This window comes from Lepisma saccharinum, chromosome 28 (genome assembly GCF_977018435.1).
Source record: "Lepisma saccharinum chromosome 28, izLepSacc3.1, whole genome shotgun sequence".
NCBI classification, from domain to species: domain Eukaryota; kingdom Metazoa; phylum Arthropoda; class Insecta; order Zygentoma; family Lepismatidae; genus Lepisma; species Lepisma saccharinum.
In genome coordinates this window covers 47933722-47961471 of record NC_139256.1, presented here as the reverse complement: position 1 = coordinate 47961471, position 27750 = coordinate 47933722, and the positions used below count along the sequence as shown (strand labels likewise).

The 27750-nt window shown below is 35.6% G+C and overlaps 1 protein-coding gene across 2 annotated transcripts in view; it reads left to right on the top strand.

The window, feature by feature from the left end:
* The window catches only part of Hers (Histone gene-specific Epigenetic Repressor in late S phase), a 555152-nt gene extending 529533 nt beyond the window's left edge, over positions 1-25619 (top strand). For both annotated transcript variants that reach the window (XM_083114118.1, XM_083114117.1), the window contains exons 4-7: positions 2690-4296; positions 8905-9067; positions 14582-14750; positions 22498-25619. In XM_083114118.1, coding sequence (XP_082970244.1) covers positions 2690-4296; positions 8905-9067; positions 14582-14750; positions 22498-22684 — 2126 coding nt within the window. In that variant the 3' untranslated portion in view covers positions 22685-25619. The remainder of the gene's footprint in view (positions 1-2689; positions 4297-8904; positions 9068-14581; positions 14751-22497) is intronic.
* The last annotated feature ends 2131 nt before the right edge of the window (positions 25620-27750 follow it).

Here is a 27750-nt window from a genome sequence, read left to right as displayed (position 1 = left end):
AGGAAACTTTGAGGTATAAAGGTAGCCAGGAGCATGGTGCTGATCACATCACCCCTACCTTTAGCCGTGATCAAGAAAGTGTTGGGCCCTAACTCCACACCCCTACTATACACCTTCATGGAAAAGTGCAGGGGAACACTTTACTTCCTTAAAAATCTGTTCCAACATATCAAACTGTCACGAAAATACATATACCATGTGACCTACAATTTAAAATAATAGTTTAAAAGCATAATGTAGTATTGCGTTTCGGTATATTTGGCAGATAAATGTTCTAAAACAAAATCGCGAATTTTGGGAAACGTAACACTAACAAGTCAAAAAGATAATGCCAATTTTTGGTGCCATAATATATCGGTATATGTCACGCGAGAATGATTGATTTTAATTTTTTGGGTGCATCGCCACTTACGGTCATTATGCACCCTTCAGTATATATGGGGAAAATTCCATTATCTAAAATCCTTACCTTAAAATTAAAAAAGGGGTATGGAAATAACTTTCCCAAAATAACTTTCAAGATATCAAACTCTCATGAAGAGGCGTAAGCCATGCAACTTACAATTTGAAACAGTAGTTTAAAAACACCATGAAGGTATAATTTCAGATATTTGCCAGAAAATGCGTTAAAATGAAAATGTGAATTTTGGGAAAAATAACACCGTATAGTAAAAAAATAAAAATAAGAAAATACACCAATTTAAAAAAAAATAACAAAATATCAAGGTCCCTACCGATTAGGCATAAATAAAACAAGAATATCAGTTGTAATTTATTGCATTAGTAACAATGAGTCCTATCCTAATTTTCAGCATAATCACCACCACTGTTCTGGCATTTGTCATAGCATTTCACTAAATTTTGTATGCCCATGGTATATGTGTCTGACAGCAAAGAATGGAACTATCTCTACCGCAGTGTAGCTGTCAAATCCTTGCCCTGCCAGAAACCTCTTCAGTTAAACAAACAGATGAAAGTCAGTAGATTCAAGTCCAGGGCTGTACAGGGATTGGACCAAGATCTCCTCACCTGAAGTGATGCAAAGGGTTTGCGTGTACTCACCTATATGGGGTTGTGCACATTCGATTGGCCTTCCGTGAATTGTCTGCACCATCGTCTGACCATACTATCACTCACGACGTCTGGTCTGCACACCTCACACGATTGCTGGTGGCTCTGTGCCAAATTTTGAGCGTGCAATGTAGACTACATCACAGTCTGTGGTAGACTGTATGAGAGCTGCAATCTTTAACCTAGAACTGTCCTAAAATGGCTGCATTGCAACTGTACCAGATTACAGCTACATGCCACTTCTTCCTGCCTGCATGTGTGTGTGTCGCTCTTCGACCACTAGTGCTGCACATAGGCACCATTGGAGCTTTTTTCAGGATGCCCCTCGTATATGAACTTTCAGAAGCTTTTATTATTAGAGTGTTCCTGTTGTAATGTGTGGTTAGCTAAATCAGGTACCTATACAATGCAATTCTATAAATTCCTACATACTCTTTTCGTCAGCATTAATGGTATAACTGCACGTTGTCAGTTTCATGGTACTTCACTTGGATATACTGTACTAAGCAGAAATCCCATTGATAATGTAAGGAAATATGACACTTTATTTTCTTTGATTCAATTGTTTCACTTATATGCAAGAGTTAAGTTGTTTGCTTTACAGAGAAAAGAGAAGTAGCTTTATGCATCGAAAAATGAGTCCGCACTCATAGTTCTTGCAAGCAGAGGGTTCCAAACCTCAGTGGAAATATCAACATGTAATACCGAGAATTTATAAGGAGACTGATAAATTACAAATTGTATTTCTTAATCAATCACTCTTCACTCTTATCTCATTTAGTCGTAACTTTAAAAATAATCAAGTATTTTATTTTATACTTACTGCATATGACAAAATTCCGTAATCTTTCCCTAGCTTGTGAATTGAAATAATTTTCCAAATTCACTATTTTGTAGTTTGAATTCAAATCATAGAGAATAGAGAAATTGAGTCAATTTCATAAAGATAATATTGGTACTTAACAAATCCATACCTGGATATGTATGAATTTATTATTTCCATTTGCAAAAACATCGATTTAGTTTAGTTTGTAATTGTCAGGGAAAAATGTAAATTTTGTCCTGGAAAACCTGGAAAAGTCAGGGAATTTCATTTCTGCTTGTTTGTAGCCACCCTGTTCAATTCTCTCCTGAATCGTCTGTGGCATTTTTCAAATGGGGGGGGGGGGGTGGGTGACAATTAAAAGCTAGGAATGTAAAAGAAAAGGCAACATCAGCTGTACGGTGACTTTTGAGCCACCCTGTATAGCTCTAATTTGAGGTATTCAAATTTAGCACATACATTTTATGTAATTTTTAAGTGTGTGGAGCTTGTTAAATGTAATTTCTGCTATTTAATTTTTTCCTATCTAGCGCCAGTTGACATTTTTGTCTCTTCTCCCGTGTTTGAATTGTTGTTTTAAGTCTATTTTATGCATAGAAAGGCCAATCGGGACTGGATCTACAGTTTAAAGTGAGATCTGAACCACTGTGCCATGTGCATCCACCAGGTATCAAAACTGAGACCCTTTGATTAGAAGGCAACAATGTTAACCTAACCTTGTTTGAATTTCATCTGGTAGTTGTTCTTATTTATTTTTATGTATACTTGATGCTAAAATCTTCTTCTTTATTTCAGATACATCCTACCAGAATTGTCCATGTCCAATGCAGTCCTGTCCAAAAAACGTCCATACTGGGCCTCTTACTGGTGATGGTAAGGGGCCAGGACAAGACAGTTTTGCACCACCAACTCCAGTAGCTCTGCCCTTGGAGCCGTATGCTGGTAACACCGCTGGAGGAGCCTTGGGTCACCCACCAAGTCCAGCCAGAGGAAGCGCAGGGATGCCTCCATCTGTGACAATGGAGAAGGAGGCAACCTCTCCTCTAAACGGGACGGCACTTACGAGCGAGGTCCTTCAGTTGGCGGAAGAGAAGATGGAGCAGGATCCAGCTGTACCGCAAGTCGAAAAGTTGGAGTACGAGGTTTGGTCCGTGAGGCAGGATAATACAAAGTGCGAAGGCCTGCCTGTTGGTGTGACAAGTGGAAAAGTGGAATTGTGTGATATCAGCATTGGTAAAACGAAGATGGAAGAAGTGCATCTTTTGGAAGGGAAAAACGGTGGTGATAATGTTAGTGAAATGGTGGTAAGTGATGTAGTCAGTGAGGAAAAATTCAAGGCGTGTGATAATAATACCTCTCAGCAACTCGAAAAGAGTTCTTCAATATGTGATCAGAAGGAAGTGGTAACTTCAAGTGTTAAATCCAGTGAAAATGATAAATCCTTTCCACAAAAAGTGAACGGTGTCCTTCCTTCCTCTCGGAAAAGAAAACTGTTGCTAAATGAGAAGCATGAAACTTCCAAAAAATCAAAGACCTCCGAGAGTGATCAGGTGTTAGAATGTTTGCCAAAGAGGACTTGCAAAGCAGTGTTAAGCAAAAGTTCGCCAGAGGCCATAAAAAACTGTTTGAAGAATGGTTTAACCCATTCTTTGCCAGAAACAGAAAGAATTGAAAATTCTAAACATGCTGTACAGAATATAACTGTTGTAAACAGCCAAACAACCAAAGATATTTGCACTGAAAGTAAAGTGCACAAAGTTAAGTCGAAAACTTCTCCTGTGCAAAGTAAAGTACAAGAAAAGAATGTGAGAGTAGGAACCAAAGGTTATAATAAGGAAGGTGCTAATGTTTCAAAGGATCAAGTGCACAGTGAAACTGTAAGGAAAAAAAGTTGTGTTGTGAACAAAAATAATGGTAATGAAAACAAAAAGTCGCTACGGTGTAAAAGTGAAGAAATTTTCGAGGAGAAGAATTTAGTGAAAGTAAATGGGTTGATCAGAAGACATTCCGTGGAGAATGGAATGCTAAAAGTGGAAACAACAGATAAAGTGAACAATGGAAGGGTTCTTCGGAAGAAAGTGAGTATGTTGAAAAGTTACAGGTTGCGGGAATCTCCTCCACATTTGAGCAGCCCTGAAGAGGAAGCAAAACTAAGTACGCCCACCAGGAGGTCAAAATCTGTCACCAAAGACCCTGGACCAGAGGGTGGTAGTAATTCGAGAACTAAAGCTTCCACAAGTCACAAATCTGTTGTTCAAGTAACGCGGAATGGTGCTTTTAAGAAGCAGGTACCACCAGAGGTTGCTGTCCATAAAAAGATTCCACGGAAAACACTCATTCCAAAGTGGTCCAATGGTTGGGAGTGGGAGGGAGAGTCTTTTCAAGCAAAGATCTATTTAAGTGTGAGTATATTAGCAGAGTTTTTAAAATACAGTGTCTATTTTTAATTAGAATTCCAAGGAGAAGTGAAAAAATATCCAAATATAACGAAAAACATCCCAAGTGACCAAAAGTGATTGGGCCAACCATACTGAAAATGGTTGGCCAACGGTTGCCTCAATGCAAGAACATACCATTGGCTAACGGTAATTTTGGCCGTGGTTCCAACGTTGGGCCAACATATGGTTTTACTACATTGGCACAACGTATGGTTTTACGTTGGCCCAATGTACTGAAAACTAAAGAATGGATAGGTTTGTTTTCTGATATATACATAATTTATTGTGAGGCCAAATGTAAACAATAGTTCAAGTTATTTATGAAAAAAGAATACACAGAACTTTCTGAGTCACATGGTATCATTGTCTTCAAGGCACTATACCTTCAAGTGGTAGCACAAAAACCTTCTATAAAGTAAAAAAAAAAAAGTAAAGTGTTCCCCTGTGCATAGCACCACGCCATGAAGGCGTATAGGGGGTGTGGGGGTAACGCCCCACACTTTCTTGATCCGGTCGTGAATGGGGGTGATGTGATCAGCATCACGCCCCTGACCGCCTTTACCCCCCAGGGTTTCCCCCCAGGTACCCATGTTATTCGACGCTGGGTGGGCGCCGGGGCCGCTTCCACCGTTAGAAAAGTTCCCGGATTTGAACCGGCCGGGGATCGAACCCGGGACCTTGAGCATGGTAGTCAGACGCGTTACCGACTGAGCCACCGCGGCCACCACAAAAACCTTCTATAGTTTACTTATTTTTCCAACTTTCATTTAATTTACTCTGCACATAACATTGTTTAACCACCTTCACAATAACACCTGTAAGAACGTTATTGTTCTGCTACAGCTAAAGAGACAAAAAATAAGCAATTCACATTTTTCATCCATGGCAGCTGACAAAGGACTGGTGACTGACTAGAAGTTTAAAATAGCTTCTACTTTCATTATAATATATATTATACAGGGTGATTTTTTTAAAACTCATGGTTTTCTTTGTTGTGTAAAATTTGTAAATGAAGTATTATTTCCATGCGGTTTGTGGCAAATGAATGAAAAAGGATGGGAGATTTATTGGAGTATGTTTACCGGTTTATATTCATCCCGGGTAATATCGCCCACGCCTCAACAAAAACAGCAAATATTCACCAGTGTACCCTACAATAACATTGAAGTATTGGATTTTTGCTAAACTGAATTAATGAAAATGAGTTCTTTTTTTTGTATTCACTCAAACATAAATAAAACATAAAAATTATGGCACAGACATATGACATAACATCTCACCTTTAAAGAAAGTGCTGAAAGTGTCGACCTCCTTCCTGTAAACAAAGTCGAACACGCCGTTCCATGTTAAAGGCTGTCTGACATAGTGTTTCTGCGCTAATGTTCGCAATTTCAGTGATAATGTTCTGCTTCAACATTTCCAGGGATGTAGGGTTGTTTGTGTACACACGTCCCTTTAGGAAGCCCCACAGAAAGAAGTCAAGTGAAGTTAAGTCTGGAGACCTCGGAGGCCACAATCCCTTTGAAATAACCATTCTTACTGTCTGTCCTGATCACAATAACGCAACTTTTCAGGACAACAATTACGCAAAAGCACACAACTTTCCAGCACAACAATATAACAGCTCAGTTTCCTGGTTATTGTTGACAATGACAATGGTGCTATCTACAGGAGGAAACTTAACTTAAACCTCCGCACTGCATCCAAACCCCCAGACCATATAGACGCGAAAGGTACACTGGTGAATATTTGCTGTTTTTGTTGAGGCGTGGGCGATATTACCCGGGATGCATATAAACCGGTAAACATACTCCAATAAATCTCCCATCCTTCCTTATTCATCTGCCACAAACAGCATGGAAATAATAATTCATTTACAAATTTTACACAACAAAGAAAACCATGAGTTTTAAAAAAATCACCCTGTATTTCCAGTATGTTCTGTGACTGAAATATTCAAAGTGAAACACTGTTACATGTCACTTATTTTACACACTAGAATGTTCAGCATTTTTCTGAAAGTTGTCTTAGCATTAAAAAGTTGTTTATAACACTGATTTTGACTCACATCTCCTTGGTTGGGCAAATGTTGGCAACCACCATTGGCCCAACGTAAGACCAACGTCAATTTACCAACTAACGTAAAGCCCACCTTTCCCACATAAAAACTGACGTTGGCCCAACGGTGGTGGTTACTTGGGATGCATTGTTAAGGAATAATCAACAAATAAAAACTACTGTACTACAGTCTAAACAAAAATAATGAAAGTACATTGGACTTTACTGTAAAAATTGCCACATTTTGTGCATGTTCCTGTAGTGCAAGTAAAAAACAATTCCTCTCACAATAGTACTTAAGCTATCAGTAAATGGAAAACCCATTTCAGTAAATACACTGCATTAACATACAAAATCATATAGATGTGTAAGAACATTAACTAATGTCTAATCATAACTGACAACTGAGGGTAGGTAGGAAGACTTCCACACATCATTGGCTAGTGGTGGTTGAGGATCAAAGATAAACACTTACACACAAAAGGGGTAGCCAAACCTATGTTATTGAGGGGAGAGTGGAGCCTTCAAACCAGAAAACAGAAACTCTCTAGATACATTATGTACTAGTCTTATCCGTACAGAGGTAGTGGAAAGTGAAATGATAAATACACCGCTAGAGAACAAAAAAGAAAAATATCTAGCTCAAATTATGTTCACAACAACAGTACATTGTTATCTTCACTCGCCTCCTTCGCACCCTGTGGACACCATCTGATCCGAAAAGGTTTATTTTGGTCTCATCGGAGCAGATGACATTGTTCCAGAACTCCTGGTCTTTATGCACATGTTTTTTTTTCTTTTCTTTCTTTCTCCCATGATATCCCTCTCTGTACAATGCAGGATGAATGGTCAAATTGCTCACTGTCTTTCCTGTTGCATTTTCCACCTGTGACCTCAATTTCGGAATACTTAATTTTGGATTAGCCTTTTCTCACCACGAAACGTTTCCTCTTTAAGTTAGCATTTTCTTCTTACTTCTTGTTGCCCGATTCTTTGTTGAACCCTCATATTTGAATTTATTTACCATATACTGCACAGTAGAATGAGATTTGTTCACTAATGAGCTGAGCTCATTTCGCTTCCCCATTACGGACTGATCACGCTGACTATGTAATTCAACGTGCACTGGTAGCAATGAGTGACTACACAGGCCTGCAACTGAAGCTGTACGTACATAAACGCAGCATGCTGCACACAACGATGTGGCGTGGTCACTTCATAACTCATGTGTACGAACAAGAAAGATACAACATGAAACAACCTCTAATCTAACGATTTATGATACTCTCCATCCAATACAGTTACTGTATCTCACTTCTTTCGTACAAATTACCTTTTTGAATGTCCTCCCTGAATACCGGACACCTTTTGTTGCGAAATCTCGCAAACTCACGTACAGAGGGGTTTCATACAATGTATACAGCCTGTACGAACAAGTATGATATTGTAGCTGCCCTTGAATTATACAGTGTGTTTCCGTGACCTTGATTCAAACTGGCAGGTAGATGGAGACTGACCCAAATACCAACATGAGAAAAGGAATCCTCATCCGAAAGCACTTCATGAAAATGTTACAAGCCAAGACTAACACTCTTTTTACTCCCCCTGACGTAACATATTCCACCTTTGTACTATTACTAACATACTGACAAATATATATAGATTTTTTATTTTATTGCACTAGCACATAAATCTCCCATTGGTTAAAGATAAAAATATCAGCATGCCATGATTTCCTATCAGTATCCAGTAAATGAACATGAAAGGAAAATATCAAAGTTCTATTAGTCTCAACATATGTTACTCTTTTAACAAGATATAATTGGCAAACTGAAAGTGAAGCTCATGATCTGCAAATTGCTTAAAATTGGCCATGTAATGAGAAATATTCAGTGGTTAATAACATTGCTACTGGTGATGTCCCCAGGGGAAGGCATTAGGTCTTGGGTGAGAAAAGAAAAGAATGCTTTTATAGGTTAAAAGTATTAATTTAAGTCGAATGTTGGAACTTATCTTTTGTTTTATAATATGGTGTCTGCTGTCCTTGAATTCCCAGGATAATTCAATTTTTTTAGGGGGGGGGGGTGATATCGGGAAGGTAAGAGAAAGATCATCTTATGTACCAAAGTGAACACACTTGTCAATCATCATTTACTCTTATGTTAATATATGACTTGTTGATTCCGAAATCTCAGAGGAGTCCATAAATTGTTCATGCAGTAAGATATTTATATAAGAAGCTATTCATAAATATTTGTGTAAAATGTTAACACAAATTATTTTTTATAATAACAATTATCATTTTTCCGCTTGAATATTTGGGAAATCACCTTGAAACCTGGAATTTGTACTTGAATTTTGTTTTGGTCATAGATTAGCTAATCTGAGTAATTTTTCTGTGGTTTATAATGATATTTTTTTTACAGAAACAATAGTACAGTAAAAATTATTTATGTTCATAATATATACTTCAAAGATTACTTTGTATTTATTCAATTCACATTGTATTTTCAGAGTGATGATGCACCAGTTGTACGAAAATGTTTCTCTGCCATGCGTCATGTGGAAGGAGACATTATTTATGCAAGAGACTGTGTTCTTCTTAAATCTGGACAAAGAAAGGGTGATCTTCCTTTCGTTGCTAAGGTGGCAGCACTGTGGGAGAACTCTGAGGATGGTAGGATGATTAATCTTTTAATAATTATTTTAGATTGAAAAATTTGTACACTGAAAAATATTAGTTAATCTAATTGTGAGAATGTCATAGTAGTGTATGACAAACCTTTGTATTACTGAATATCCATGATGGTAAATACAAGGGTCATCCTGAAAAAGAGTAATGTTTTGGTGTAAAACACAAACGACAAATTATGTGTGCAAAAATTTATGGTATTCGTTCCAATTGAAATTTCAATTGGTTTCAATCGGAATCTCAACTGAAACCAATTGGGAAATCAAGACAATTTCTATTTGGTGAATTGTATCGAATTGTAAGTTTGTCTATATTGTACAATCAATATGTTATCAATTCATTTATTGACTCAAAGCATGGGTGGTTTAATTCTTGACACCACATTTCCTGTAATTTAGAAGTTCTTTGGAAAAACAACACACTTGAACTGAATTTGCTCTGACTGAATTCTAATGCATACTACTGAAGTCAGATTTATCTTAAAAATACCTAACAACAATTATTTATTAAGAACCAACTTAACCTTAAAGAAGCTAGTAGATGGAATAAATGTTCATATTAGTTCTTCTTTTAGCAATATGAAATTTCCATGGTTATTCGTATGTGTATGTAATACAATTGGAAAAATGAGCAATCTTTTGATCAACCTCGGCGGTGTTTTGTTTATCACTTTTTTAAGTGTTATGGATCAGATTCTTTGTTTAACCTAATTTGATGCTGTTTTTGCACGTGTAAAGGAAGAACAACATGTCAATTTATGACTGAAGCAGCATATTTTTTGATTTTCTATAAGTGTGTTAATCACAATGAAGCTACAGAGTTAAAAACGTGTTCGTATATTTGAAAAAGTTTTGTATGTGAAAGTTTTTTTCTAAGTTACAAATTCCACATGCTTTACCAGAGATTTATTTTAGTTGTTTTATATCATTTCTCCATTGCATTTACAGTTGTATAGATAAGAATTTTTCATAAGCAATATACTTTAAACAATAAAATACTTTCCAATCGAAACCAATTCATTACAATTGACCTATTGGTTCCAATAGACCAGTCGGTTCAGATAGTGTGTCTAAAACCTCATATCGGCTATCGGAACCAATTGGAAAAATTTCCAGCGGGGTACATACCGTACTCTGCTTTTCCACATATTCACCACACCCATTCAAGCACGTATCATAGCGTGACACCAGATTGTTGATACTATCATTGTGTCTCCATTGCCTCCAATCTATTCATCAATGTAGTGACAGCATATTTGAGTTTGTCAGCCATGGTAAAGTGCTTTCTGGAAAGAAGGAACATTCAACTGTGGCACCTGTACCTACGCCTCCTCAGTTTGAGCGAAAAGCACGGTATCGAGCTGTGAGCCCTGAACATGTGCGACAAAGTTAAGAATCCTGCCAAGTGTGAGGTTTCTGAGTGCAAAATTAGTTTGTGCCAGTGAAATTCATAAGCAAATATGGAAGTGTATGGTAATGACGTGATGAATGCCACTTTGCCACGACTGATGACCTCAAAAATGCAGTCTCTACATGGTTGGATACACTGGCGGCAACCAAGTAAAATGATGGTATCAAACTGGTACATCAAATTACATAAAAAAAAAATTAAAAAATTAAAAAATACCAATGAACTTTTAGTAGGCATCTATGAAAGTATGCCAATGAAACTGAAGATTCCTAGTGAGTTATTTAAATTTTGCTTCATTATTCCACAACAACCGCATGTTCATAAATTTGAAATGAACAAAACTTGTTCAAGACAGCCAATGGCGTATGTTGTCTCTTACATTCATTAGCTGTTTTGTACAGCCATGGATACTGCTGAGTCATAACAATTCCATTGAAAGTCAATATATTCACTACAACCCAGAAGTGTCCGTGACTATAGGTTGAGGACCTAGCGTCTGTGCCTTTGAAAACCTAAAATTATTTACAAGTCTGTAGTTTACCATCATTCGTGCAACATTCACATATCATTAGTGTACAATATGCTTCCTTAAGCATTACACACACAATGCTGCACCCATTTTCATTGAAAAACCCAATACAAATTATGCATTCTATTTGTTCTTCCTCACCTGACTACCATGGGAGAGATCTGGGTTCGATCCCTGGCAGGGGAGAACCGGGACTTTTTCAACCTGTTCAAATGGCTCTGGTGCCCACCCAGCGTTGTATAAAGTGGGTACCTCGAGGAAACTCTGGGGGGTAAAGGTGGTCAGGAGCATGGTACTGATCACATCACCTCCAGCTCGGCGGAGATCAAGAAAGTGTGGGGCCCTAACCCCACACCCCCTATATACCTTCATGGTGTGGTGCAAAGCACAGGGGAGCACTTTACTTTACTTTTACTTTGTTCTTCCTCACCTACTTAGTGTTCTGAATGAGCTGTAGATATGCCAGGTATTTTCCTTAACTCAGATGTGTTAGTTCAGATTAAATCATTTCCAATTGAAAAGCTTTTTTTTTTGTCTTTCTTTCCTTGTCATTGTCCAACAATTTTGCTGTGAAAAGGATAGAAAATAAATAATTAAGTATTTTTAAAACTCCTTTTGCCCAGTACTGGGAGAGTTTTTGTTATCTGGCACTATACTTATGCAACATGATATCAACTTGACTGATAGTGCATTTCTTGCCGATTCTATTGTAAGTCTTTCATCAGCTCAAATTTGAAAATTGAAAAACATACTCTTTTAGCCATAAATTGACATATTGTTCTTCCTATATTCACACAAAAACAGCAAAAAAATTTGTTTAAACTAAGACCTGACCTCAATGCTTGAAAAACCAAAACAAGCAAACACTGTTGACTACGTTGATCAAAAGATGGCTCCTTTCTGCAATTGCATTACACAGATATAATAATAACCGTGGAAATTCCATGCTGAAAAAAAGAAGCAACTGATATGATCATGTATTCAAACTACTAGCTGCTTTAAAGTTGAGTTATTTCTTAAGAAAGAATTGTAGTAACTTATTCATTAACATATATCTGACTTCAGTAGTATTCATTAGAAAAACAGTAGAAATTCAGTTCATATACTAGTTTTCCAATTCACTTTAAAATCACTGAAAATATGGTATCAAGAATTAATTTATCTATTCTTGGAGTCAATATATGATTTTATAATATATTGTAGCAAGTATTATGCATTATTATTTACATTCACTTTTCAGTACAGTAGTTGTACAGTAGATCTACAATAGGATTTCAGTAGTACATTTCACAGAACACAGTAGAAGACATTTGAAAACAGTAGAATTTGTCTACTGAAAACAGTAGAAATTTCCAGCAGGGAATATATACCATATGTCTGTAGGGTTTTCTAATAAGAATGATATGATTTTACAATGAAATAAAATAAAAAAACTATTTCAGATACAACCCAAATTTTTATATTATTTTGAAGCATTATTACATTATGTTTTGAATAACACATCATTTAAGTGTACACCTCAACTTCGTGCACATGAGTGAATTTAATGAACCCAATTTTCTATGACTTTGTGCAATAACTCGAGCCCAATGTCACGAATGCAGAGTTTGATGTTCAATCTTAATGCATCAAGGGTTTGTGCTGTTTGCATAGACTATAGATTTCAAATAACCTCACAGAAAGCAATCTAAAGGAGTTAAATCACAACTTCTTGTTGGCCAACTAACAGTTGCATTTCTTGAAATTATCCTTTCACCAAACTTCTTGCAAGTTGCAATATGTCGATAGTGCCGTTAGCAGTGTGACATGTGGCACCATCTTGTTGGAACCAAATGTCCTCCAAATCAATTTCATCTAAATTTGGCCACAAAGCATCTGTAAACATTAATCGGTACCGCTCACCAGTCACTGTAACTGCATCTCCTACCTTGTCTTGAAAAAAAAAAAAAAAAATGGTCCGATGATGCCACCATGCCATAAACCACACCATACATTGACCTTTAGCAGATGCAAGGGCTTCTCGTGAATCTCTTGTGGATTGTTTTCACACCAAAAACGACAATTTTGTTTGTTAACATATCCACTTAACCAGAAATGAGCTTCATCTGAGAAGATAATTGTTTGTCCAAAATTATGATCCATTTCAAGTTTCAAAAGAAGGTCTATTTTCAGAATTTTTTTTTGGATAATATCCAAACGTTCTTGAAGTGTGGATTTAGCCATGATGAATTGTCGCAGTATTCTAAACACAAATGACAACTAGTAACAGTTATAACATTTGAAGCATAGTTTCCAGTTCATTTGAAAATCATATCATTCATATTGGAAAACCCTTTACTTATCTAACAGGAGAAATGTTAACTTGAAAATAACTTTTGACACCCTTAATGACTCTAATACCCACTCTTCCTATGACACAAACTGGTGTACCCCAACTAAATATTGCACAGTGAACATACTTGTTGCACAGTCAACCATCAACCATCACTCTTTAGCACACTACAGAAAAGGGCTGTTGAGTCATTGCCTTTCGCGAAAACAAAATTATGACTGTATCCTCACTCTATGTGTATAAATCTATTATTTTCATACTTAATGACAAGACACAATTTAAAAACGAAGAAATTCATGGACATAATACAAGACAAAGAAAAGACTTCCATATCCAGACAAACATATTAACTCTGACAGACAGATCACCACATTCTACAGCTGTAAAATTCCACAAGAAACTTCCTTCTTGGCTAAAAAATATCACTCCTTTGTATGACATTATTGAACTATAAATTAGATTGGGTACAAATATCAATCATACAAAGAAATCCACTAATCCCATAACACCCTAGTGTTTCGTAAATACATTCACAAATATATTCAAGGAATAATGTATCTTTATTTTTTTAAAAAAATCATACATATACTGTACATTCTTTTCAAGGTATATATGCTTATCATTGTTTTTAATATTGTGAATGTAATGTACAATTAATGTAAAATTTTGTATCACATATGTGCACTATGTAAAACTTTTTATGTTCTTATACCGTAATATCTCTTAAACCATAGCATATTTTCATGTATATGACGATATCCATACCCATGAAAAAATAGTCAACGGATGAATGAAGATTATGATGATTATTATTTATTATTATTATGATCACAAACAAAAGTTGTTGTTTGGTAATGTAAGACTATTTGACCCTAGAAAAGATAAAGTTGATTTAGATATTCTAATAATAAACAACAGTGTATATGAATTGTGTCTTTATATTCTTATAAATTATTAACCAAATGGAAACATTTTGCATAGATAAAATTATCAGTAATTTTACAGAACACCAGTATACCAATAGAGTTCCAATTAACCTGTCTCATCTCTAATATATGATATAGTATGGTACGGGCTCTGTGTTGCACATTGTGTGGTTTGTTTTGAAAATGAGAATAACTTAGATATGTATTAAGTGCTTGGTTCACCTTCTTTCAAGCCTAAATTGTTAGAAATATATCATCTTGTTGATGTGACTGATCTCTAAATTTCCAAATTTTATTTTCAGGCGAAATGATGATGTCTTTGCTGTGGTACTATAGGCCCGAACACACTGAGCAAGGAAGAAGAAAGGAAGACATGGTGGACGAGATATTTGCATCAAAGCACAAAGACATAAACAGTGTGGCCTGTATTGAAGATAAATGTTTTGTACTTACGTTTAATGAATACTGCAGGTAGATAATCACTCTTATAAGTTGAATAAATATTACACTAGTTGTAATAGCGTGGAATCATGGTTCTGTATATTTGTTGTATTTTTCGTTATTGTAGCTACTTTACACATTATAAATCAAAAGGTCATCTCCTTGTATCTTGAGATGGACTTTTTTTCTTTTCTTCTGTATTATTCTGATGCGATTTTAATTAAATGAGTACAGTAAAACTTTGTTATTCTGGACTAATGGGAAAGGGGGGGGGGGGGAGATAAGTTGACTGGTTTAACGAAAGTCCGGATTAACTGAAATAATCTAAAAGAACAGTAGAAAGTGCATTAAAACTCTGCATTTCAAGTTAAAAAGGCGAGAAGGCATTCTGAAGTCACCACGGGAAAGTGATATGGCATGTGCCTTTTTAACTTTTTAAGTTGAAATGCTTTTTTAGATTGATTCTTTTAACTTTTGTGGTTTTAAACAGTAGTGTGGGAATGGAAGTTTTAACAGGTTTTGACAAGTTTTTTAAATTCCTCATTTACCAGAGTCAAACCTATATCCTTTTTCCTGGCTTTTGAATCGACTTGACGTGGCTATGGAGTGTTTTTGATAGTCAAAAAGAACCTGATGAAGGGAACAGTGGTTTCCCGAAACGTTGTTCGAAAATAATATATACTCACTAATCGTAAGTACAATAAGTTCCACTATTTTTAAATATTATTTAAGAATACGTAATATTTTGGATAGGAAAAAACATTCCTGAACTAGATTTACACACATTAAAGATCTCTTGCACTGCACACATATGACTATAACAAGTACTCCTCTTTCTTACACCACACACACACACACACACACAAGTATGTACATACACAAACACACACACATCCAAAAAATGTTATACATTACACACATATCCATGATAAGAGAAGTATACACTGAGTTTGAGCTCATTCCTCACTAACACGTTTAAGCACTGCAACGCTCAGAGTCCAAACTGGCATGGGGAAGCATGAAACAAAAGGAGCAAAGAAACTTTCACCTGGCTTTGCGGGCATGCGTGACTTGCTGGATGAAACAATGGACATGTAAATGATACAATGCTTTAGGAGAAAGTTAGTGAGTTATTTGATACTGCATCACAGAGTTTGAGTACTCAAATATAGTGAATAACAGGACACTATTGATGAATCTTTGCATGGATATCCAAACATGTATGTAAATTTTTTAATAACGCGTGAACCATACACCACATATCCCTTGAATATCCAGCACCCAGGATGGGATATCCTATGAATGTCTAATAGATATCCTATGGATATTCCTTGGAGATTTGTCCTTTATGGGATCATCACACCTCACACCTTATGGGGAGTTACGCAAGAGACAAAGTGTTCATCCCATCACTGCTGCATGATATCAATGAGTTAAAAGTGTGCATCACTGTAGCAGTAAATACTATTGACCAGGCCCATGTTGGAAAGGGTTTGGCATCTTGTAGTTATCTGCCCTATCATCCAGGGTGCACATATTGAATGTTTGTAGGCATTAAAATTAACTATTTGAGTTCCTGTTTTGACTAGTGTTGTTTTTGTTGTATTATCCTAAACCCAAAGAACATCATGAAATGCCTTGCATATAACAATAAAACAATATAAAATAAAGACGTTTACAGGGCATAAAAACAGATTGTGGTAGAGGATGTCCTGTAAAAAAAGGACAACTGACAACTGTAATGCTAGAGACTGGTGAGATTTATTGGAAAACTCACTACAATTAGATATTTCCCCAAGATAGTAAGCCAAATTAAATATCATAGAGAAATGAAGAATTTATATACACATATCATATCATCACTAAAGTTGCTGACCAAGGCAGTTTATTAAAAATTACATGCACTTTAAATGTTACATTTCTACCCTACATCAGGGTCTTTCTCAGATGGAGAACTAACGTAGTTCGTAACGTGTAAAGTGTTTAAATTTTTAATGAACTGCTTTGGTTAGCAACTTTAGTGTATTTAATATGGAAACAATGCTTCATCATGTTACCAAGTTCTCGTATTTATGTCTAGAAGACTAAATGTAGTACATTTTTCCTTTGCATTTGAATTATTCTGGAAATTTATTCTAATCTTTGCATCAACTATATAATGACTTCAATGCTGGGAGTGTGTAAAGACTTTACAATTGAGGAAAGAGTAGCACTGGATAATGGACAACCATGATTGCATGTTAATAATCACTCTTATTTTCTCAATATTACCAAAAACTTTAAATGTATTGAAAGGAGATGCAATATATCACAAATATATGTCAGTAGTATGTGGATTTTCTACATAACACATAATCTTGTATCATGTTATGCTGGCCTCAAGAGTATGCAAGTTTTATAGGAATTTGGATGAAATTAAATTTTCTGGATGGTTTCCCTACTGAAAACTCTGTCTACTGTTTTAGATCAGTGGGTGTTTTGAAACATCTACTGTTTTCAGTAGATCAACTGCAATGCTACTGTTTTCTACTGTTTTTAGTAGCCCAACTGTGTGTACTGTTTTCAGTAGCTGAACTGTAATGCTAATGTTTTCCGCTGTTTTTGGTAGTCCAACTGTTTCTTCTATCTTAAGTAGTTAAACTGTACTCTTAATGGTTTCAGTAATATAAGTGTACAACTAACATATTTTATTGTGTTCAGTATATTTCTGTCTGTCTGTCACTCTTGTCAGTAATGAAAATTTTCTTATCTATACAACTGAAAATGCAATGGAAAAACCGTATAAACAACTAAAATAAATGTATGGTAAAAGAATGTGGAACTTGCTACTTCGCAATGCATTCACACAACAAAGAAATCAAATAAAGTGAACACGTTTTTTAGTGTCTAGCTTCATTGTGGTTAACACACTTGTAGAAAATTGAAAAACATACTCTTCTAAACATAAATTGACATATTGTTTTTCCTATATTCACACGAAAACTGCAAAAAATTTGTTTAAACTAAGATCTGACCTCAATGCTTGAAAAACCAAAACAAGCAAACACTGTTGACTACGTTGATCAAAAGATGGCTCCTTTTGCAATTGCATTACGCAAATATAATAATAACCGTGGAAATTCCATGCTGGAAAAAATAAGCAACTGATATGATCATGTATTCAAACTACTAGCTGCTTTAAGGTTGAGTTAATTCTTAAGAAAGAATTGTAGTAACTTATTCATTAACATATATCTGACTTCAGTAGTATTCATTAGAAAAACAGTAGAAATTCAGTTCATATACTATTTTTCCAATTCACTTCAAAATCACTGAAAATATGGTATCAAGAATTAATTTGTCTATTCTTGGAGTCAATAAATGATTTTATGCATTACCAGGTGTGCCGGTTAATAATTCTTAATTGATCCGAAAGAAAACAAGTGTATCTGGGGAGAAAGGTAACAAATGCTTTATTCAAAGTATGCACCATCGCTAGCTATACATTGTGCCCATCTGTCCGTCAAATTGTGGATGCCATTCCAGAAAAATTTGTTTACATTTTGAGGTGATCCAGTCGGCAAGCCATTGTTCGACATCTTCGTAATTGTTGAAGTGTTGCTATGAAAGTGAGTGAGACATCGATGAAAACAAGTGGTAGTCCGAAGGGGCTAAGTCTGGTGAGTATAGCGGGTGGGGCAAGAATTCCCAGCCAAGTGCAGAAATGGTGTGTCTGACGCCTTTCGCTGTATGTGATGAGGCGTTGTCGTGCTGCAAAATCACTTTTCCGTGTCTTGTCGCCCAATCTGGGTGCTTCTCGAACAATGCATGTTTCAAATTGATGAGTTGTTGATGGTAGCGAACGTCATTCACTGTTTCACCTGGTTTCAGAAGCTCGTGGTACACCACACCCTTCTGATCACTCCAAATGCACAGCATTGTCTTCCTTCCAAAGCGATTCAGTTTTGCGTTCGATGTTGAAGGTTGTCCTGGGTCAGCCCATGACTTTTTGCATTTTGGGTTCTTGAAGTAGATCCATTTTTCGTCCCGAGTCACTATCCGATGCAAGAAAGACTTTCTTTCATGCTGAGAAAGCAACACTTCACACACCGTTTTTCGCTTTTCCATTTGTCTGTCCTTCAGATGATGTGGGACCCACTTTCAGATATGGTTTGGCGACCAACATTTAACTTCTTTGCCAGATGTTGTTGTTGTGTTTGCGTATCGTCTTCGTCCAACAGTGCTTGCAATTCGGAGTCTTGGAATTTGTTCGGTTTGCCCGGGCGATCTTTGTCTTTCAAGTCAAAATCACCACTTTTGAATCGTCGAAACCAACGCACACATGCATCTTGCGTTAGGACATTGTCACCGTATGTTTCCACAAGAATATGATGGCTTTCACTTGCGTTTTTCTTTTGATTGAACAGGAAAAGCAAGACGTGCCACACATACTCCTTATTTGGTTTGAAGGTCAACATGTTTCCCACACAAACCCAATATCACGATCACTCGCACTCGGTTGCACATCCATGACGTTTTGACAGGTACTGTCCTGGCAACACACTGACGTAACAGTTGAGACTGTGCACCAACCCTTGCTTCCAGTGCCATCCAGCGACGAAATTAAGAATTATTAACTTGCACACCTAGTATTATATACATTGTTTTTTTCAGTACAGTAGCCTTACTGAAGAGTACAGTAGTCCTACTGTAGAGCACAGTAGCTGTACAGGAGATTTACAATAGAATTTAAGTACATTTCACAGTGCACAGTAGAAGACATTTGAAAACAGTAGAATTTGTCTACTGAATACAGTAGAAATTTCCAGCAGGGAAATTAAAGTTTCTGGATGGTTTCATCAACATCCCCAATAACAGGAAGTGTCCGTGTGCCTTCTCAAGTTCAGTAACTGTAGATAGTTTGATTGGAGTTCCATTCTACTTTTACTACTTACATGGACTCACCTATTCTCAATGGTTCCTATTCCGTTCAGTCTTTTGTGTACCTTGGCCCTGATATTAGTTTTTTTTAAAAATTATCATTATTTAAAAAGTCATCAGTTCATCTTGTTACACAGTACTTTTCACTGTAGAGTTGTCCATGGAGTGGCAGCTAGCGTGCCAGGCAGTAAGAACACGTCTGCCGCCAGAAAACTCTATGCAACATCCACGTAACTGAAATCGCTAGCAATGTAATGAAATAAGCTCTTACAATTATATTAAAAGTTACAATTAAGATGAGCACATACCTTGTTACAAGAAGTGTTGGAAATATTGTCCTATGCATCCACACATTTACGGCATACTTTTAGGAAATTTTCACTAACACGTATCAGTTCCTCTTCTGAAATTGTTGCAATTTCTCTCCTGATAGTTTTTTTCAATTCTTCTAATGTATGGCTTCAGGTATAAAAGCTTGGTAGCTCACCACGCAGACATCATTGTCCAACGTCGTCCAATTTCTCCTCAGTAAGCACATGCCGTTTCACCCTTTGCTTCTTATCAAGAACATACACTGTTTCCCTAAATTTCTTCACAAGTTTTCAAACACTGTCGCTGTGTGAAACAGGAACATCTGGTAATTCTGCTGCAAAATGCCTTCTAACTTTCCTACAATAATTCGTTGTTTTAAATTATACATATAGTTTTAAAGGGTACATATTAGTCTGCAGGAAAGCACCAGTAATACATAAACTAAAACAAAACAATCTAAAACACTTGTTAACACCTTAACACTTCACAAACACATGCTTACTGGACACCAGCTATCTGGATACTGCCAGTGCCAAGGTCAGCATACAGCTGTGGGTCTAAATGCAGGTACATCTGCTCTCATTGCTCGGCATGCTAGCTATGGCTCCACCCAAGTCGACTGTGAAAAGCACTGTACATCTATGGCAAATTTTGCATCTGATTAAAAAAGGTAAAACTATTCCTTGTGCATTGTTTTGATTGAATTGTTGTTTTAAGTCCACTTTATGCACAGGAAAGCTAATCGGGACTGGACGTACAGTTTAAAGTGGGATCCGAACCACTATGTGCCTCCACCGAGTATCGAACCTGGGACCCCTTGATTACAAGGTGATGACGCTACCACTATGCCATCGGGGAGGTCCCCCTTGTGCATGGCATTGTACTGTGAAAGTATTGGCCAGTTTCAATTAGTAATTGAATTTACATTATTAAATTGAAGTTCCATTATTTTAAAATTGTTTGGTCGAGGATATTTGATTTCCACTTTATTTTATGTAGCTTCATATTTTGAACCTGAGATTTGGGTCCATGTCTCCTTATTTCTGAAATTCCACATACTACAAGATTAGTGATACTTGTTCAAGCATATCATTCTGTTTTTAACAAGAGTAATGAAGTTGTAAGAAGTATTAATAGACTAATATATGATTGATTGTGTTATGTCAGGGCTGTGTACATTTGGTGTGGTATAATATATAAAGATGGAAGTTAATCAAATGTGTAGTGAGTGCTTTATTTATTAATTTTGGTAACAGTAAATGTGTTGTAACTTAAATCAGTACCTTCATAGAGTCATAAATCTGTACTTTCATAAATTTTTAAAAATTCCTCGTAGCCAATAACAATCATCTTGTTTGTGGTTGTGTCATTTCACTAAATTGGACATAGCCAGAGTAATCGACTAACTCATAGAGGCAGCATGTGACACAGAATGGTTTTTGATTAGTTACCACAATTGCAGAAAGATGGCACTAGTCTTTGTAGTAGTTCAATGTACAGGGAATTAAAATATAGCAGGTAGCTCAGTTGTCGAATGTTGGAAAGGAGTACCAATGTTTGAGTTACAGATTTAGATAAGTCGCAAGTTTTTCACAAACTTTTCGATGAATTATTCTGCCTTTTCATCATTGTTTTCTAATACAAGGGATAGTTGGAAAAAAGTTTCGCTAGTGTGCCATCTGCAGAGAGTTTTATTCTGGAGATAGAACATGACAGGAGAAGAAACAAGCATCATTACACTATTTTTCCACATAGTTCCTAGCAACAGTCAGGCATTTTTGTACCACTTCACAAGTTTCAAGACACCCTGTTTGTAACACTGTGTGTCCTGTTTATGGATAAAGAAACCCTGTTTGTAACACTGTGTGTCCTGTGTACGGATGAAGTTGCGTACAGGAGCTTCCACTTCTGCTGTTGTGGTGAAATGGTTCCCTCCCAGTGCCTTCTTCAGAACAAGAAAAAGTGTAAGTCCCTGGGTGCAAGGTAAGGACTGTAGCCAGGATCTTGTGTCATCTATCGCACTTTTCTGGCCATCTTGAAATTGCTGACGCCATTGTCGCACAGTTTTCTTTGACATTACATGAGACCAATAGACTTCCACCAGCTGGTTATGAATTTCAATGCTGAAAGTTCGACATGCCCATTCGTAAAAAACAACAGCTCACACTTCATCCTTTTTCCACGATTACAACACACCTCTGTTCGTCATTCTGGCCGAGCACACACTTCTCAACTCTTCCTGTCCTTCAACACAGCAGTATGCTGGCACCCTCTGCAAGGTCGTGCATCAGACAACAAAAGAAGGATGATGCTCGTATAATCGCAACATATTACCAACCCCAAATCTCAATGCTCTCTGGAAATACAGATATGAGAAACTTTTTTTTTCTGACTATCCCTCGTAGTTATAATAGGTCTAATTTGGAAGAGATTATACTTACTTCCCTAATGCAGACAACTCTGTGTGTAATATTAATACCTAGAGAAAACATGTCTGAAACCAAACTCCTTAATTTCTACATGTATTTTTTGCATGTTCTTTCAGGTACAAGAAGGAGGTGAGATTACAAGAAGAAGGTTTAGTACGCCCTCCGCTTGTAGTACCAAACCCAGAAGGTGTATATCCCAGAATTTGCCATCAGCCACCTGGCCGCGTGGCACCTGATATGGTGTTCTTTTGCAGAAAAGTGTATGACTTTCGCCAGAAACGGATTCTCAAGAACCCCGGTTGAAGAGAATGATTCTGTACATTGTTGTCAGTTTATGAGTCCCTGGTGGCAAAATCTTTTGCCAGCCATTGTGTGCATTGTTGCAGTCTTTGAATTGTGGTACACTTCATGCTGAAAAGTCAGAAAGAAAGCTGTGAAAGTGCGAATTGTGGTGCTGGAAGTGTATAGAAGAGTTTTTATTGAAAAAAAAAAGGGTGAAAAAGTCCAAATGGATACTGTAAAAAAGTTTGTATGTTCAAAATATTATTGCCTTAGTGTGTTCTTGTGTTAAATATCATAGGAAGGTGACAGACTTATGGAGACAAGGTTTTGTTGCAGACTTATGCGAGTAACAAAAACCAGTACCAAGGGATTGACTTGTTTTCCTAAAGGAGCATTTTTATCTGTGCTCGTAATCCTATAATTTGTATGATATGTAATTATTATGAAAAATCTTACTAAGATAAATATAGATATATTATATATAGATATATATATTTAACTTAAAGTAAATTAATATTTATAAAAAAAAATATAATTGTGGTCACTCAGGTAAGACATTCATTTCCAATCGTGTTTGCTTATAAACTAATGATCAGCAGTGGTGTGTCTTGAAAATGAGCCAAGAGTTTCTACAATTGACTCTAGAAGAAAACTTTTTTGCACAGACAAGAAGGAACAAAATGCTTCTTACATGCATTTGTTTTTAATATTAAAAAAAAAGAATGGTTATTTTGTGCTAAGTATTAATACTTAAAAAAGTATTTTTAATGCATTGTATGTAACTGCTTTGGATACCAGTTGCCTTTTGTTTGTTTTTTCCTTCCCCAAGGGAGATGTGGTGATTGTAGTCGTGTTTTTTTTTTTTCAAGTACAAATTTACGACAAAATATGAAGAAGTTATTTTTTTTCCAACTTTTGGGAATAGTTAAATTTGTATCATATACTTTCACTTAATGTTACCATGCCTATGGGTAATAATGTACCCACTTCTCCTGGAGTAGACATCCCATGTTGTACAACTGTTCGTAGCGTAGGTGTGGTTTCCTGAAGTGAAGTTCCTTATATTCTGTGTACAAGGATACAAAAAAGGAAGAAAAAAAAAACATCAAGGTAGTGCCTCAAATTTAGGTGCAAATATATTAACCACAAGTAATATTGTAAGGGGGAAAAGTACTAATCTTTAGTTTTAATGTAGGAAAGGCATTGACTGTTAATAATTCTAAATACAGTCATCTCTCGGAAGTTAGTTGTTTAGTTAGTACCATGAGTGCCTTTTGTTTTCCCTCATTTCAGACTTTCATGTTTGTCACCATATACCTTATTTTACTGTCTTTAGTGTTAAATCTTCAGTTTGTTTATATTTGATCTGTTATCAAAAGTTTAATCTTGTAGTAAACAATCCACATACTTAACCTTCTTTGTTTAACTTTGTTGTCTTCCTGTTAAGAGTGATATATATATATATTACATGCCTTTTCTGCCCACAGCTTTACATGGTGTGTTTTGATCGTATGTGTTGGATCATCCTTTGCAGTGAGAATATTTTTCCTCTAATATATGTTGTTTCATGAGTTTTCCTTTAGCATTTTGAAGATGTCTTTCAGTGTTTAGTAGGATCATTCTTCTTAGTTCTCTATTCCCATGTCATTATTAAATGGAATTCAGGCTTCTAATGACATTTGCACATGCAATATATTCTAAAGTGGTTATTACTGACTTCACATTGCAATGCAAATAATATATAACGTTTTAACCCAGCATTTCACCATAGTGCAGTCCCCTGGCTTCCTTAGTATAGTGTCAATAATTGTGATAGTATGGAAATGTGTCTTTATAAAAGTGCGTTTTATACTAAAAGAAAAGAGATTTTTTAAAAAAGGTCAAATCTGGTAGATATTTAACATGGGAAGTCTACTGAAAAGGTGTTTATGCTTTGTCTAGGATTTTCAACACAGAATTTGTATGGTGATGTATGAGCGTGACTAATATGTAAGAGAAAAACTTCTTTCAGAGTAAAAGTGAAAAAAAAGGAACTATTTTTTAATAATCTGCAACTTAGTGTATATCACATGGACAGAGGATCCTGTTCTTCGTGAGGAACAAGCATCTCAACTTTTAACAAGATTCATAGTAGTCAATATTCAATAGTATATTTTTTAAAGTTTACTAAAAGTGTCATGAAGTAATTATCATGTGTTAAATATGGACTAGGCAAAATATTTGCAAATTGTCATCACATAATTTCTTTGACTGTATATCAAAAAATACATGGTGTGCATTTTTGAAATGAATGACCTTGTCAGTATAGATTTATATTGAATACAGAATAATTCTGGCACAGGCTGAGCTCTGCCTGTAAAGTGATGCTTTCATAAATCAAGTTTTTATGTACTGAATATTATGTTTCATTTGTACAAAAATTGCTTTGTATGGTGCAGTATTTGAGTTATGATGTACTCTCTCATTTTGACCTTGATGTGCGTCTTTCTTCTCCCGTCATTGTTGCTACTTATCACTTTCCTTGCAGCAAAAACTAGGCTAGAGCATTAGAGTATTAGCCTTCCCTAGGTGCCTTGCATGTCTGCAAATTCCTCCAGGTTTGAATGTAAACAGTGTGAAAGAACAGTTTGGACACAAAAAGAAAAACTCATTGTACATATTACTGTGTTTTATTTGGAAAATAAGCAGTTTATTATTATTTTCAGTTCTCGTACATGGCCAAGTTAAATAGAACAATAAGATTTCATTTTATTTCTAAAATTGAAAGAAATTTACCTGTATCTCATGTTGCAGTTCATGTTGTCAAAAATACATCCACTAGAAGGTAAATCCAGATGGGCCTGTCAGAGGATAGTGCCAGTAAGGTAAGAGACCAAATATGAAAATTTGTAAAGTCATTACATACATTTCAGACAGTACAAAATGGTAAATATGGCTAAGACTACCTATTTTGAATGCAAAGCTTTCTTGAGGAAGTACAGTCAGATAAGTATGATGAAATTACTTGTTGCCATTCCTACCAGTTTGATGCATAATGTGTCATATAATTCTTCATTACATGCAGTGAAAGGAAAGGGGCATTTACAGAAATAAGAAACATGTTGACCCAGTAATGAGTTTTTTAACATCCACAAAACATTCTCCATTGAAAACAGCATAAAAGCAACTATGTATAGAACGTTTTGTGAATATACATTAACTTTAAAGAACATAGTTTATTTGTGAGATAATAAGTAGGGCTGAGCCGATACCAATACTCTTACCGATTCCCACCGATATCAATACTTGAAAATTTCAATAATTAATAATTGTTCAAAATATTGATCAATGTTAGTGTGTAAATATTCTTCTCCAATTATGTGCATCAAATTACCAAGGAATTTGTTTTAGAATATTCAAGAATTACATCAGAATAATAAAATAGATGTTGTGTAATCACGAAATCCAGTGTTGCATGCAAAACTGGTGCAAAACAAAAATAAAGTTTGAATTTTGCATAACTTCCAGGATAATTGCACTTCGAGAGTGTCTTGTGGCATTTTTGCGAACCCCGTGAAAGACCAAAATGACGGAAAAGTATCAGCAGGTATCGGTAATTGAATCCAGGTAATACTTTCTGATACGGATACCACTGCGGCATTGGTATCGGCTTAGCCCTAATAATAAGCAAATTTAAAGAAAAATAATATTCAAATTTGCTTCATAAGTTTGTTAATGAAACAACTACAATTCTGGTAATATTGATTAATGCGAAAATGCTACTGAGCCAGACTTTAAACATCTTTGCTTTGTGCGATTATTCACTTCTCTAAATTTTACGAATATATCAAAAGATATATGCAACAAGACATTTCTTCATAATTTAGGAAATTAGGGATGTGGTAGTAAAAAAATTCAGACACACACACTAATTTTTTCATGAAGGGACATTCCACGAAAAGTGGTCCTTACCCCATGTAAATTTCAAAGTGAGTCAATTTGAAAATTATTATTAGTTTTCAGTACATTATGGATTAGGATTTGTAAATTCGTATGCTTTACCTAAAGTCATTCATTAATTAATAATTACTTTTTAAAGGTTTTTACAAGTAATCTGAAGTGTATGATTTTTCCAGACACTAACAGCTTTACAAATGAAAACTCTCAGAAGTACTGAATCAATAATATCTAGTCATTTTTGCTATAGTAACAGACATTTGTTTTACATTTTTATTTTGTAATTGAATTAAGGGAGTTAAGCAATGACAATGTAAAAAATAAGTCCCACATATAACAATTTTAGTCTCTTTTTTTTTGTGTTTCTCTGCAAAAATAATAGCTAAGAAGTAAAGTATATTGTTACATAAATTAGGCTTAATAGTTCTACCAAAGAAATAAATTAGAAGTGTTAGAATTTACTAGGTTACACAAAAATACATAAAAATATCCTCTCACGTAACAAAAGACTGTTACATGTATCACAGGTGTTGTTACGTGTTTTTCTGCCTGAGAAAATCGAAAATTATTGAGCTTTTTTGTTTTTCTTAACCTTTATTTATTCAACCCCTACTTAGGTAATGTTGGAAATCAGAAATGAAGAAAATAAATATTTATTTAATGGAAAATCCCTACCAAAAAATGAGAACTGAAGCTGTATTTAACAAGAAAATCCACTCCTCAAGTCCTTTCATGAAATGGAGGATATGTAATGATGGTTTTCTGCAGTTGAGGAGGCTGACTAACCCAAGACAGTTATACAGTTTGAAACAAGATCACATATCTCTTTCACGTTTCGATGTTTCAAGCACTTGATTTAGACATTCATCCATATCCTTATGAAGACATTAGTTGCAGGGTCTCGTGAACAATTTGCTTTCACAGAGTTACACTGTACATTAGTGTAAATAAATAAATACAATTTCAACGCATAGTTACTAATTTTTTCCATTAGGTGTAGACATACTCTGTGCAAAATTTTGTGGCAATAGAAAAATATTTAGGGGTCGCTCAAAGCCCTAAAATATGTCCCATACTGGCTATTTTCTATATGAAGTATCGAACAGTTTCACATACATTAATATCATGTTGTTATAAAACTTTAAACAAAT